Source organism: Salvelinus alpinus, chromosome 31, assembly GCF_045679555.1.
Source record: "Salvelinus alpinus chromosome 31, SLU_Salpinus.1, whole genome shotgun sequence".
Lineage (NCBI taxonomy): Eukaryota > Metazoa > Chordata > Actinopteri > Salmoniformes > Salmonidae > Salvelinus > Salvelinus alpinus.
The window spans coordinates 23,802,750-23,817,282 of NC_092116.1; the positions used below are offsets into that span (position 1 = coordinate 23,802,750).

Here is a 14,533-nt window from a genome sequence, read left to right on the forward strand (position 1 = left end):
GGCAAACTACCTGCCCTCCAGGACACCTACACCACCCGATGTCACAGGAAGGCCATAAAGATCATCAAGGACAACAACCACCCGAGCCACTGCCTGTTCACCCCGCTATCATCCAGGAGGCGAGGTCAGTACAGGTGCATCAAAGCAGGGACCGAGAGACTGAAAAACAGCTTCTATCTCAAGGCCATCTGTTAAACAGCCACCACTAACATTTAGTGGCCGCTGCCAAAATACTGACTCAACTCCAGCCACTTTAATAATGGGAATTGATGGAAATTATGTAAAAATGTATCACTAGCCACTTTAAACAATGCCACTTAATATAATGTTTACATACCCTACATTACTCATCTCATATGTATATGTATATACTGTACTCTATATCATCTACTGCATCTTGCCATCTTTATGTAATACATGTATCACTAGCCACTTTAAACTATGCCACTTTATGTTTACATACCCTACATTACTCATCTCATATGTATAGACTGTACACTATACCATCTACTGCATCTTGCCTATGCCGTTCTGTACCATCACTCATTCATATATCTTTATGTACATATTCTTTATCCCTTTACACTTGTGTATATAAGGTAGTAGTTGTGGAATTGTTAGGTTAGATTACTTGTTGGTTATTACTGCATTGTCGGAACTAGAAGCACAAGCATTTCGCTACACTCGCATTAACATCTGCTAACCATGTGTATGTGACAAATAAAATGTGATTTGATTTGATTTGAAAATTCCAGAAAATGATGTAATGGCTTTAGAAGCTTCTGATAGGCTAATTGAGATCATTTGAGTAAATTGGAGGTGTACCTGTGGATGTATTTCAAGGCCTACCTTCAAACTCAGTGCCTCTTTGCTTGACATCATGGGAAAATCAAAAGAAATCAGCCAAGACCTCAGAAAAAAATTGTAGACCTCCACAAGTCTGGTTCATCCTTGGGAGCAATTTCCAAATGACTGAAGGTACCACGTTCATCTGTACAAACAATAGTACGCAAGTAAAAACACCATGGGACCACACAGCCATCATACCGATTAGGAAGGAGACGCGTTCTGTCTCCTAGAGATTAACGTACTTTGGTGCGGAAAGTGCAAATCAATCCCAGAACAACAGCAAACGACCATGTGAAGATGCTGGGTGAACAGGTACAAAAGTATCTATATCCACAGTAAAACGAGTCCTATATCGACATAACCTGAAAGGCCGCTCAGCAAGGAAGAAGCCACTGCTCCAAAACCACCATAAAAAAGCCAGACTACGGTTTGCAACTGCACATGGGGACAAAGATCGTACTTTTTGGAGAAATGTCCTCTGGTCTGATGAAACAACAATAAAAATGAGAACTGTTTGGCCATAATGACCATCGTCATGTTTGGAGGAAAAAGGGGGAGGCTTGCAAGCCGAAGAACACCATCCCAACCATGAAGCACAGGGGTGTAACGTTCGTCGTCGGAATGAGACCAAAGCCCAGCGTGGAAAGTGTTCATGATTATTTATTTAAACTGAACACTGAGACAAAATAACAAAATGTAACACCACGAAACAGTTCTGTCTGGTGCAGACACAAAACAGAAAACAACTACCCACAAAACACAGGTGGGAAAAAGCTGCCTGTGTATGATTCTCAATCAGAGACAATGATAGACAGCTGCCTCTGATTGAGAACCACACCCGGCCAAACACAAAGAAATACAAATCATAGAACAATGAACATAGAATGTTCACCCAAATCACACCCTGACCAAACCAAAATAGAGACATAAAAAGCTCTCTACAGTCAGGGCGTGACACCACCATGACCCCAAAGGGGCTCTGTAATTTGTTTTGTTTTTGGTCACTCCTAGTGTTGCACTTGCTGAATGAATAAAGGCAATTGGAGGGATTGGGCTTGTATACATGCCGTTCGTGTGTGTGTGTGTGTGTGTGTGTGTGTGTGTGTGTGTGTGTGTGTGTGTGTGTGTGTGTGTGTGTGTGTGTGTGTGTGTGTGTGTGTAAAAAATAAGAATATTTTATGCTTGCAGCAACATCATTTAATTCAATCAACAACATCTCAGGCACTTGAGGCATTTAATAATTTCACTTTTCCTTGGATCTTTTCTGACATGTAATATTTCACACATTATCAAATTACAACAACAAAAGCATGAATACGTTAATAAAAGCAGGTAATATAATGACAATATTCACAAATTCTACAAATAATATCGGGACAGATATTTAACATTGACGTTACGGACTGTTATGAATTTGTGTGCATTTTAAAATGCATTTTAAAGTAAACTTGTCCGCATTTTATTGGATTGACAGAGTGGTCCTCTGTAGATCAGTTGGTAGAGCATGGCTCTTACAATGCCAGGACAGTGGGTTTGATTCCTGGGGCCACCCATTTGCAAAAGAAAAGTTCTTTAGTTGTATGCACGAATCTGCTAAATGACATGTATTATTATTGAGAATCATGCCACTGTTAGGGTCTAGCTTGTGTTTGTGTGTGACCTCCGACCTCGTCTGCCAGTAAACATGAAACTCTTGAGTTCTCTTTTCTCTCTCTCTCCAGCTACATGGGAGTCACATTGTTGCTTGCGTTCTTCTCATGGTTGCCGAAGTTGTCGTATTTGACGTTGCTGTCCTTAAGATGCAAGTGGTACTGGGTGCCTAGTAGAAATTAAATTTATAGAATTATGAGAGAGGGAGGGAAAGAGAGGGAGAAGGAAAGGGAGAGATGAGACAGAGAGAGAGAGAGAGGGGGGGAAAAGAGGTGCAAGGTTGATTAATTTGTTGTCTTTATGACATTAGGTCCAGGTGTTTCTCCTAGTCACTAAGGTGATCAAGGGATTCGTTTGGAAAGGTAGAAGGCTTCCTGCCTGTTATGTAACCTAGTGAAATAATACCTTTTCAGAGTGTAAACTGAAGCACGTCTCTTTAAAAGTAGCATTGATTTCACAATTTCCCTCCTGATCATCGCTTCATAGAATGAAGAAAGTGTATATTTGAACCACAAAACAAAACTTAAAGAGGCTCTCCATAAATGTTGTATATTTTTTAGCCAGTAGTTCTGAAAGCACTAAGCGTTATCATGTAATTGTCCATGTAAAAAGACCATGTAAAAAAACCTGTCTGATTAGGCTGAATAATATCCAACAATACCTTTTTAATTCTATTCCAGCTATGCATTTTGATAGGTTTTTTAAAATGGACTAAATCTTTATTTACCACTTGGGTCCTGTTTCAGTAATGATGAAATCAGACCTTCTTGTTGAGTATCTGAGTAAGTTCCTCCTCTGTAATTTTGGCTTCACATGAGTCTTTCTGTACAGCTGTTAATTTTACATTATTAATAGGAAAAAAATCCTTACAATTATCTTTGGTTGTTGGAGGTGGAGGAGACTGATGCTGACGTACCTTGCTTCCTCTTTCAAAATATTGTTTAGTGAATCAAACCCTCCCCTAACCCAGACGACGCTGGGCCAATTGTGCGCCGCCTCATGGGTGTCCCGGTCACGGCCGGCTGTGACACAGCCTGGGCTCGAACCCGGGTCTGTAGTGACGCCTTTGACCACTGTGCCACTTGGGAGGTTGCAGTAAATTATTTTCGATAGTATTTCTATGTTGAAGATTAAAAAAAATATCTGGTGCATTTTCCCCCATATTCCATCCAGTTTGCTTTATTTGTATAATATATTACACTTGATCTTTCTTGAATAAGTTCCTCCATTTATTTTAGTTTTTCCTCTAATGTATTCTGTGCCTCTATGGTACAGTATTTATTGCTATCTATCTGTACTGTCAGTCCCTCCACTTCCTTTGTTAATATGAATTATTTTGACCTAAATTGCTTTTGTTTCAAAGATGAGTATTGAATTGCATGGCCTCGAAAGGAACATTTAATAGTGTCCCATACAATAAGGGGATCTGCTGTACCTATGTTATGTCGGAAAAAGTCAGTTATAAATTATTCTATCCTGGTTAAAAACAAACTATCATCCAACAGGCTTTGATTACATTTTCAATATCCTCGCCCACGTAGAAATTCTGTAAGAGTAATGTATATGCCAATAGTGTCACGTTCCTGACCTTGTTTTCCTTTTGTATTGTTGTGTTTAGTGGGTCAGGACGTGAGATGGGTGGGCAGTCTGTGTTTGTTCTATGTTAAGTGTCAGGTTTAATTGACCTTGTATGGCTCTCAATCAGAGGCAGGTGTTTTCGTTTTCCTCTGATTGAGAGACATACATAGGGAGGTTGTTTCACATTGTTTGTCGTGGGTGGTTGTCGCTGTGTCTGTGTTTATTGCACCACACGGTACTGTCTCGTCTCTCGTTCGTTCTTTCCTGTTCATGAGTGCATTGTTTTTTATGTTCACCAGTTCAGGTCTGTTTAACATCGTTTGTTGTTTTGTAGTTTATGCAAGTATAAGTTTTTGTGTTCGTCTTCGTCAGCAAATAAATCTATATGTATTCACAACCCGCTGCACCTTGGTTTAATCCCTGCTCGAGGAGGAGGAGAGTCGTTACAAATAGTCATTTTCTGCTTGGTTTCCAGAGAAATGCAGCCGATTGAAAAAGAAATGAACCAACTACAGAGGTCTATCCTCTAATTTCAAATGTTTTGTCAAACTTACGATGCATGGATTTGATCGTTGTATTTTCGTTGTTATCAAAATAACTAATTGTTAGCGCATGTAAACAGGCAATCCCACTCGCTTCAGAGTGCACACTAGAGTAGCGTGTATCTCCTCCACTAAATGATGCCAGGTTAGAATGTAAGGATTCTGTGCCTTTTTCCACTGGGAGAGGACAGCAGATGGTTTATTATCATGTATGAGCCACGTCGAGTCTGAAACAGGAGGTTTAAAAAAGAACTAGGTTGTTTTCAAGCCTCTTTAAGTTTAGGCATAGGGGTGAAAATGAATCAAAGTTTAAATTTAGGAACAAGGGTTAGGTTAAGGTTAGTATGGTCCCGTGTGGCTCAGTTGGTAGCTTGCAATGCCAGGGATGTGGGTTCGATTCCCACGGAGGACCAGTACGAGAAAAGTATTAAAATGTTGCTCTGCAAGTTTCTCATGATAAGAGCGTCTGCTAAATGACAAAAAATGCAGTGGGTTTAAGGTTATATAATTATAACACATCAACACACGTTTCACTTGCCTCTGCAATAAATCAGCTGAATAGGTGGGACAGGTGTTTTTCTCGTGCTTTTCTCTTTCGCTGGGTTCCCATGTTCTGTGTTAAAATAATCGACTTGAAATAATTTACTCAGTCAAAATGGCCACCAGTCCACCCATTATAGCATCCTAGGTCTGAATAGGGAATATCTGTTCTATTTATTCTATTTTCTGTTCACCTAATCCTCCCCATCTAAATCCTTGGTCTGGTTTAACTGGGATAATATGAGCTAAGAAGTATCATATTACTATAATAGTAGCTAAGAAGTATAATATTACTATAATAGTAGCTAAGAAGTATCATATTACTATAATAGTAGCTAATAAGTATCATATTACTATAATAGTAGCTAATAAGTATAATATTACTATAATAGTAGCTAAGAAGTATCATATTACTATAATAGTAGCTAAGTAAGTTAAAAATGAATGTAAGTGAAAGTAAAAATATATATACATTTTAAGCAAGTTTGAGACAGGCACTTACTTGAATCTGTGCTGTCACAATAATACTTATTTTCTTTGTTCCTGTAAACACAAAATGGTTTAGAGTTACCATCCATTCACAATGGAAAAAATATACTGTACTAACAGGCCTTTTCTGTCTTGTATTCTGAGGAATAAAACCAACTGTCAGGATTAAGATCAATTTGATCTTTGGTTATTTCATGTTGACTGTAGATAGGACTCAGGACTGAGATAAACAGTCCCATGTTGACTGTGTAGATAGGACTCAGGACTGAGATAAACAGTCCCATGTTGACTGTGTAGATAGGACTCAGGACTGAGATAAACAGTCCCATGTTGACTGTGTACATAGGACTCAGGACTGAGATAAACAGTCCCATGTTGACTGTGTACATAGGACTCAGGACTGAGATATACAGTCCCATGTTGACTGTGTAGATAGGACTCAGGACTGAGATAAACAGTCCCATGTTGACTGTGTAGATAGGACTCAGGACTGAGATAAACAGTCCCATGTTGACTGTGTACATAGGACTCAGGACTGAGATAAACAGTCCCATGTTGACTGTGTAGATAGGACTCAGGACTGAGATAAACAGTCCCATGTTGACTGTGTAAATAGGACTCAGGACTGAGATAAACAGTCCCATGTTGACTGTGTAGATAGGACTCAGGACTGAGATAAACAGTCCCATGTTGACTTTGTAGATAGGACTCAGGACTGAGATAAACAGTCCCATGTTGACTTTGTAGATAGGACTCGGGACTGAGATAAACAGTCCCATGTTGACTGTGTACATAGGACTCAGGACTGAGATAAACAGTCCCATGTTGACTGTGTAGATAGGACTCAGGACTGAGATAAACAGTCCCATGTTGACTGTGTAGATAGGACTCAGGACTGAGATAAACAGTCCCATGTTGACTGTGTAGATAGGACTCAGGACTGAGATAAACAGTCCCATGTTGACTTTGTAGATAGGACTCAGGACTGAGATAAACAGTCCCATGTTGTGTTTAGTGGTTGTTGAACAGTACTTACTTTCTACAGCATTTGTAGCATAACACACATATCAGTGCTATGATGATAATTCCCAGAGGCACCAGGACTGCGATGAATATGATCGTGTTCTTATCTGGGGGACAATGAAGAAGAAGACAGTTGCAACATCGCTATATGTCTCAACAAGTATTAACATAGTAGAGTACAGTATAGTAGAGTACAGTATATTACAGTATAGCAGAGTACTGTATAGTAGAGTACAGTACAGTAGAGTACAGTATAGTACAGTATAGTAGAGTACAGTATAGTAGAGTACAGTATAGTACAGTATAGTAGAGTACTGTATAGTAGAGTACAGTATAGTGCAGTAGAGTAGAGTATAGCAGAGTACTGTATAGTAGAGTACAGTATAGTAGAGTACAGTATAGTAGAGTACTGTATAGTAGAGTACAGTATAGTAGAGTACAGTATAGTACAGTATAGCAGAGTACTGTATAGTAGAGTACAGTATAGTAGAGTACAGTATAGTACTGTATAGTAGAGTACAGTATAGTAGAGTACAGTATAGTACAGTATAGTAGAGTACTGTATAGTAGAGTACAGTATAGTAGAGTACAGTAGAGTCGAGTATAGTGGAGTACTGTATAGTAGAGTACAGTATAGTAGAGTATAGTAGAGTACAGTATAGTACAGTATAGTGGAGTACTGTATAGTAGAGTGCAGTACAGTATAGTACAGTATAGTACAGTATAGTACAGTATAGTGGAGTACAGTATAGTAGAGTACAGTATAGTAGAGTGCTGTATAGTAGAGTACAGTATAGTAGAGTACAGTATAGTACAGTATAGTAGAGTACTGTATAGTAGAGTACTGTATAGTAGAGTACAGTATAGTCAGTGGTGGAAAAAGTACCCATTGTCATACTTGAGTAAAAGTATAGATATCTTAATAGAAAGTATCAAAAGAAAACGGAATTGCTGAAATATACTTAAGTATCAAAAGTAAAAAATAAAAGTATAAATCATTTCAAATTCCTTATATTAAGCAAACCAGATGGCACCATTTTCTTGTTTTTAAAATGTATGGATGGCCAGGGACACACTCCAATACTCAGACATTATTTACAAACAAAGCATTTGTGTTTAGTGAGTCCTCCAGATCAGAGGCAGTATGGATGACCAGGGATGATCTTGATAAGTGTGTGAATTGGACTATTTTCCTGTCCTGCTAAGAATTCAAAATGTAACGAGTACTTTTAGGTGTCAGGGAAAATGTATGGAGTAGAAAGTATATTATTTTATTTGGAAATGTGGTGAAGTAAAAGTAAAAGTAGTCAAAAATATAAATAGTAAAGTACAGATACCCCCAAAAACGACCAAAGTACTTTACACCACTGAGTATAGTACATTATAATACAGTACAGTACAGTAGAATATAGTATTAGCTCCAGTCAGTCACGTACCCAGGCCTCCGCTGGTATCCGTCTTCTCAATCTCACACAGGTTGCCCTCGAAACCCTCTAGACACTGACAGCTGAATAAGTCTACTGTAATCTCAGAGCATGCACCGTTGTTCAGACAGGGGTCACTCAGACACGGGCTCTCTGAGAAGGGGAAGGGGAGATATAGAGGGAGGGGAACAAAGAGAGAGAGAGGGAGGGGAGGGGGAGAGACCGAGAGCGAGAGAGGGGAGAGAGAGAACGTGGAGGGGTAAGTCTGTTATCGAAGGCATTGCAGTCCATTTTGCACACTCACGTTGTTCTTATTGTAACTACTTGGGCACGAACGCATGATCAGTAGCAACACACGTACTTTTGTAGCAGTCACGTGTCAAGTTGAAGATAGTACAGACGTGTGTGTCGGAACAGCCCTTGGGTTGGCACACAGCGCCCGAGGGCGTACTCTCACAGGACAGGGCACAGTCCTCTGTCACAAACTTCTCTTTAAGCTGGGGAGGAAGGGAATGGAGGCATGGAGGCATGGAGGAATGGAGGAATGGAGGGATGGAGGGATGGAGGCATGGAGGGATGGAGGGATGGAGGCATGGAGGGATGGAGGCATGGAGGGATGGTGGCATGGAGGGATGGAGGAATGGAGGGATGGTGGCATGGAGGGATGGAGGCATGGAGGGATGGAGGCATGGAGGAATGGAGGGATGGAGGCATGGAGGGATGGAGGGATGGAGGAATGGAGGGATGGAGGGATGGAGGCATGGAGGGATGGAGGCATGGATGGATGGAGGGATGGAGGCATGGAGGAATGTAGGGATGGAGGGATGGAGGTCGATATGGGGGGAGAGAGAGAGAAAAGGATGGGGAAAGAGACAGTTATACATCATACAATCCTGTCTCAACACCAGTTCTTAAATTCACTTTAGTCATCAGATTTTGTGTCTCATCTCAACAACTGACTGCACTACAGTATTAATCTCTTATTGTATATTATAAACCGGGTGGTTTGAGGCCTGAATACTGATTGGCTGAAAGCCGTGGTATATCAGACTGTAGACCATGGGTATGACAAAACATAACTTTTTACTTTTCTAATGACGTTGGTAACCGGTTTATAATAGCAATAAGGCACCAAGGGGGGTTTGTGGTATGTGGCAATTATACCATGGCTAATGGCTGTGTGCAGGCACTTCGCATTACACAGTGCGTAAGAACAGCCCTTAGCCGTGGTATAATGGCCATATACCACACTTCCTCGGGCCTTATTGCTTAATGAACCCACCAGGTAGTACTGGTCCAGGTAGGTGTAACCACACCAGCTGTATCCTTCTGTACTAAGTTTTACTGCATTTTTACTATATTCTACTCTATTTTACTATATTAACTCACAGGGTAGTATCTATCCAGGTAGCTGCAGCCACACTCGCTGTAGGGAACACAGATGCCTCCGCTCATGGTGAATCCTGGGGAACACTGGCACCCCTCAACACAGGCAGTGAAGTCACACTCGGAGGGCGCGGCCAGGTCAGCGCAGGAGGCAGGGCAAGGGGTCATACACTCAGAGTAGGTACTGTTGGCTACACAGCTCAGGACTGGAATGGGGAGAGAGAGGGAAGGGAGAGAGAGGGTGAGGGAACAAGTGAGTGTCTGTATGTTTGCGTGTAAATGTGTGCCTGTCTGTCTGTCTGCCTGCCTGCCTGCCTGTCTGTCTGTCTGTCTGTCTGTCTGTCTGTCTGTCTGTCTGTCTGTCTGTCTGTCTGTCTGTCTGTCTGCCTGTCTGTCTGCCTGTCTGTCTGTCTGTCTGTCTGTCTGTCTGTCTGTCTGCCTGCCTGCCTGTCTGTCTGTCTGCCTGCCTGTCTGTCTGTCTGTCTGTCTGTCTGCCTGTCTGCCTGTCTGTATCTTACCACAGCCCAGCTGTTGTCTCCAGTTGCCCAGTTTGACTCCAGCCTCTTGGCAGGCCAGGGCGTACACCTCATAACTGTCACAACGCAGGGAGGCGGTTTCCTGATCCGCACACAGGTCAAACAAACAGTCCCTGGAAGAACACACATGAGACGGTGAGTCCGCAATATAGTTCAAATACATCTATACACTCTTGATAAACAGGGTCAAACTTGTGACTTGTGTGTACCTGTAACCTAGCCTCCCCCAACACACACAAACAACGTATCTCTCTTTTTCCTCTCATCATCATCATCATCATCGTCTCTTTAACAGTAACCCTTTAAATCTGTCTTTCAGTAAAACCTCATCTTCACCTCTACTTTGTTTTCTTTCCTAGAATTATGTCTGTCTTATCCTTAACAGATCTCAAACATCAAAATCCTCTGTCTGTGTAGCTAACTCTCTCTCTCTCTCTCTCTCTCTCTCTCTCTCTCTCTCTCTCTCTCTCTCTCTCTCTCTCTCTCTCTCTCTCTCTCTCTCTCTCTCTCTCTCTCTCTCTCTCTCTCTCTCTCTCTCTCTCTCACTCTCTCTCTCACTCTCTCTCACTCCCTCTCACTCTTTTCACTCTTTTTCACTCTCTCTTTCTGTCTCTACTCTCTGTCTCTACTCACTCCTGGAAGCTGTTGGGCAGTAGTGGTGCATGGCAGGCAGCGAAGGGTCCTGTAGGGTCTGATATGGCTCCACACTGTTTAATACCATTGAAATCAGCCAGCTGAGCGTCAGTACAACCTGCTGTCTCAAAGCCTGTCTCTGGGTCGGTCTCCACATCACGCCTAGGGAGGGTGAAGAGGGGGAGGAGAGGTTGAGATATGAACTGATATTTCAGTTTTTTTTTTTATTATAAAATTGCAAATATTTCTAAAACTCTGTTTTTGCTTTGTCACTATGGGGTATTGTGTTTAGATTGATGAGGAAATAAAAGAATGTAATCAATATTAGAATAAGGCTGTAACGTAACCAAATGTGGTAAAAGTTAAGGGGTCTGAATACTTTCCGAATGCACTGTATGTACACTCAATCATCTAAACACATTGTTGGCTGTGTTTATAAATACAGTAGATTAGGAATGTATGAATTAATGAACCAACAAACAAGCTAATGAATGAATTGTGTTTACATTAAGTTTATACATAATCCAGTGATTCCCTCTCACCTGTGCAGGTGCACCATCTTGGGGAGTTCTGATGTCACTAGCTCCGCCCCCTGCCTGTCAGTCACCCTCCAGCTGTTTCCGAACTCTTCAAGGTTCCGCGTCACGGTTCCATCTGGTTTCATGTACTCATTCCTGGAGACCCCGTCATAGTTCCCGCACAGACCCCTCACCCTGTCCCTGTACGTACTGGGTAGGATCACCTCTGTTAAAGAGGGAGGGAGAGAGGGGAGAAAGAGGGAGGGAATGAGTGAGTGAGTGAGTGAGGAGTGACTGACTAAATGGTGCAGTCCCTTTCTAGTCTCTCACCTCCGTGCTGCTTGCCGTCGAAGCGTACGGTCATGCCGAAGTCGGCGACCAGCTGGACGTTCTTAGAGTTCCTCGTGATGGTCAGGCCGCCTCTAGGACTGAGAGGAGGAGCCACACGTTCACCGTTCACCTACAGAGAGAACGGAAGTGGAATAGAAGTGTTTTTTTATAATGCATTGATAAAGTCTTCTATTGGTGTTGTGGCTCTACAGATGATCCGAACCGTTTTAAACCTTCATATGCATCGTGTATGATCCACTATCAAACCACCATGTGGAAAACATAATGTTTCTATGTAATAACAACCCAGCACATGCAAATGAATGGCTGCACTCACAACAGTGAGATTCATCTCCTCTTCCATTCACTCTAAATACAGTATGTTCTTCCATTCACTCTAAATACAGTAGGTTCTTCCATTCACTCTAAATACAGTATGTTCTTCCATTCACTCTAAATACAGTATGTTCTTCCATTCACTCTAAATACAGTATGTTCTTCCATTCACTCTAAATACAGTATGTTCTTCCATTCACTCTAAATACAGTAGGTTCTTCCATTCACTCTAAATACAGTACGTTCTTCCATTCACTCTAAATACAGTAGGTTCTTCCATTCACTCTAAATACAGTATGTTCTTCCATTCACTCTAAATACAGTAGGTTCTTCCATTCACTCTAAATACAGTAGGTTCTTCCATTCACTCTAAATACAGTATGTTCTTCCATTCACTCTAAATACAGTATGTTCTTCCATTCACTCTAAATACAGTATGTTCTTCTATTCACTCTAAATACAGTATGTTCTTCCATTCACTCTAAATACAGTATGTTCTTCCATTCACTCTAAATACAGTATGTTCTTCTATTCACTCTAAATACAGTATGTTCTTCCATTCACTCTAAATACAGTAGGTTCTTCCATTCACTCTAAATACAGTAGGTTCTTCCATTCACTCTAAATACAGTATGTTCTTCCATTCACTCTAAATACAGTATGTTCTTCCATTCACTCTAAATACAGTATGTTCTTCCATTCACTCTAAATACAGTATGTTCTTCTATTCACTCTAAATACAGTATGTTCTTCCATTCACTCTAAATACAGTATGTTCTTCCATTCACTCTAAATACAGTATGTTCTTCCATTCACTCTAAATACAGTACGTTCTTCCATTCACTCTAAATACAGTAGGTTCTTCCATTCACTCTAAATACAGTAGGTTCTTCCATTCACTCTAAATACAGTATGTTCTTCTATTCACTCTAAATACAGTATGTTCTTCCATTCACTCTAAATACAGTATGTTCTTACATTCACTCTAAATACACTATGTTCTTCCATTCAACTCACCAGTACTACTTTCTTCTGCAGGAAGTGGATGCTGACTCCGTAGACATCTACATACACCTCATCCAGGTAGGAGAACTTCCTGCTGCCACCACGACGGACGTTCTTTCCCCGCACCTGCAGATCGACCAGTGAGTTGGGGAGGTCGTGACCCTGGGTCAGGGTGTAGGTGTAGGGGCCCTGGAAGTGGTGGGTGAGCCCATCGAATGTACGGTAGTGGGGGTCACCGTGGATATTACACCTGTCGAACTCTGGAGAGGGGGGTGGGGGGGGAAAGGGAAAGAGAAAGCTGTATGAGCAGGTAGAAACTTTAGCCTAAAATCATACAGCAAGATAATATAGGCTGTTATAAGGCCAAGGTTTGTGAGTATTGAGTATTAGTATCTGTAATAGTATCTACTAGTACTACTAGTGGAATTGGAGGTAATATTGCCAATATTGGGAGTAAAATTGAGACTTACTCTCAGGTTTGCAGTAGAGTTCTCCATATTTGTCCAGAATGCAGACAGAATTGCCGGGACATTTAACGTCTGAGCAGGTAATGGAGCCTCCCAGGTTACAGGTACACTGGCCATCACAGTGTTCAGTCAACCACGAGTCCCCCACCTGGAACACACACGTCAGGATTATGACTGACTGTTGATTCTAGGAGTGTGTCAGTAACAAAAACGATGATGACAGGATCTTTTGGCACAGTCCCCCCCCCCCTCCCCCCACATTTCCCCCCCAAATTAATAAATTCTATCTTAAACTTTTAGTAGGCTCACTTGATGACGTATCAGCTATAGGTAATATCAGACAGAGGTAATATCAGACAGAGGTAATATCAGACAGAGGTAATATCAGACAGAGGTAATATCAGACAGAGGTAATATCAGATATCAGACAGAGGTAATATCAGCTAGAGGTAATATCAGATATCAGACAGAGGTAATATCAGACAGAGGTAATATCAGACAGAGGTAATATCAGACAGAGGTAATATCAGACAGAGGTAATATCAGACAGAGGTAATATCAGATATCAGACAGAGGTAATATCAGACAGAGGTAATATCAGACAGAGGTAATATCAGACAGAGGTAATATCAGACAGAGGTAATATCAGACAGAGGTAATATCAGATATCAGACAGAGGTAATATCAGACAGAGGTAATATCAGACAGAGGTAATATCAGACAGAGGTAATATCAGACAGAGGTAACATCCGACAGAGGTAATATCAGACAGAGGTAATATCAGACAGAGGTAATATCAGACAGAGGTAACATCCGACAGAGGTAACATCCAACAGAGGTAATATCAGACAGAGGTAATATCAGACAGAGGTAATATTAGACAGAGATAATTTCATCTGATGAGAAGAAGCCTGTGTGTGTGAGTGTGTGTGTGAGTGTGTGTGTGAGTGTGTGTGTGTGTGTGTACCAATCAGACTCACATCATGGTACTCTCCCACTCTGTCCACACAGCCACACTTGGCCAGAGGAACACACTGCACATCACTGAGGACAAACCCTGCGTTACACTGGCACCCCTCGACGCAGGTGGTGGAGGGCAGGTGGCAGAGCGTGGGGAACAGGTCAGAGCAGGTGGGGGGGCAGGGGGCCGAGCAGTCAGAGTAGTGGCTATTGGGGGGGCACGGCAGGGCTGGGAGAGGGCGAGGACGGGGGAGAGAGAGGTTAGAA

General features: G+C 41.7%; 1 protein-coding gene across 1 annotated transcript in view; it reads right to left on the minus strand.

Moving 5' to 3' along the window:
- Positions 1 to 1,924: 1,924 nt before the first annotated feature.
- LOC139561595 (IgGFc-binding protein-like) overlaps positions 1,925 to 14,533 on the minus strand; it is a 104,744-nt gene continuing 92,135 nt past the window's right edge. The window contains exons 121-133 of the mRNA XM_071378816.1: positions 14,287 to 14,495; positions 13,310 to 13,454; positions 12,852 to 13,099; positions 11,499 to 11,628; positions 11,193 to 11,394; positions 10,651 to 10,812; positions 10,000 to 10,130; positions 9,485 to 9,687; positions 8,457 to 8,592; positions 8,108 to 8,248; positions 6,685 to 6,778; positions 5,662 to 5,702; positions 1,925 to 2,668 (exon numbers count right to left, since the gene is read on the minus strand). Coding sequence (XP_071234917.1) covers positions 2,571 to 2,668; positions 5,662 to 5,702; positions 6,685 to 6,778; positions 8,108 to 8,248; positions 8,457 to 8,592; positions 9,485 to 9,687; positions 10,000 to 10,130; positions 10,651 to 10,812; positions 11,193 to 11,394; positions 11,499 to 11,628; positions 12,852 to 13,099; positions 13,310 to 13,454; positions 14,287 to 14,495 — 1,940 coding nt within the window. The 3' untranslated portion in view covers positions 1,925 to 2,570. The remainder of the gene's footprint in view (positions 2,669 to 5,661; positions 5,703 to 6,684; positions 6,779 to 8,107; positions 8,249 to 8,456; positions 8,593 to 9,484; positions 9,688 to 9,999; positions 10,131 to 10,650; positions 10,813 to 11,192; positions 11,395 to 11,498; positions 11,629 to 12,851; positions 13,100 to 13,309; positions 13,455 to 14,286; positions 14,496 to 14,533) is intronic.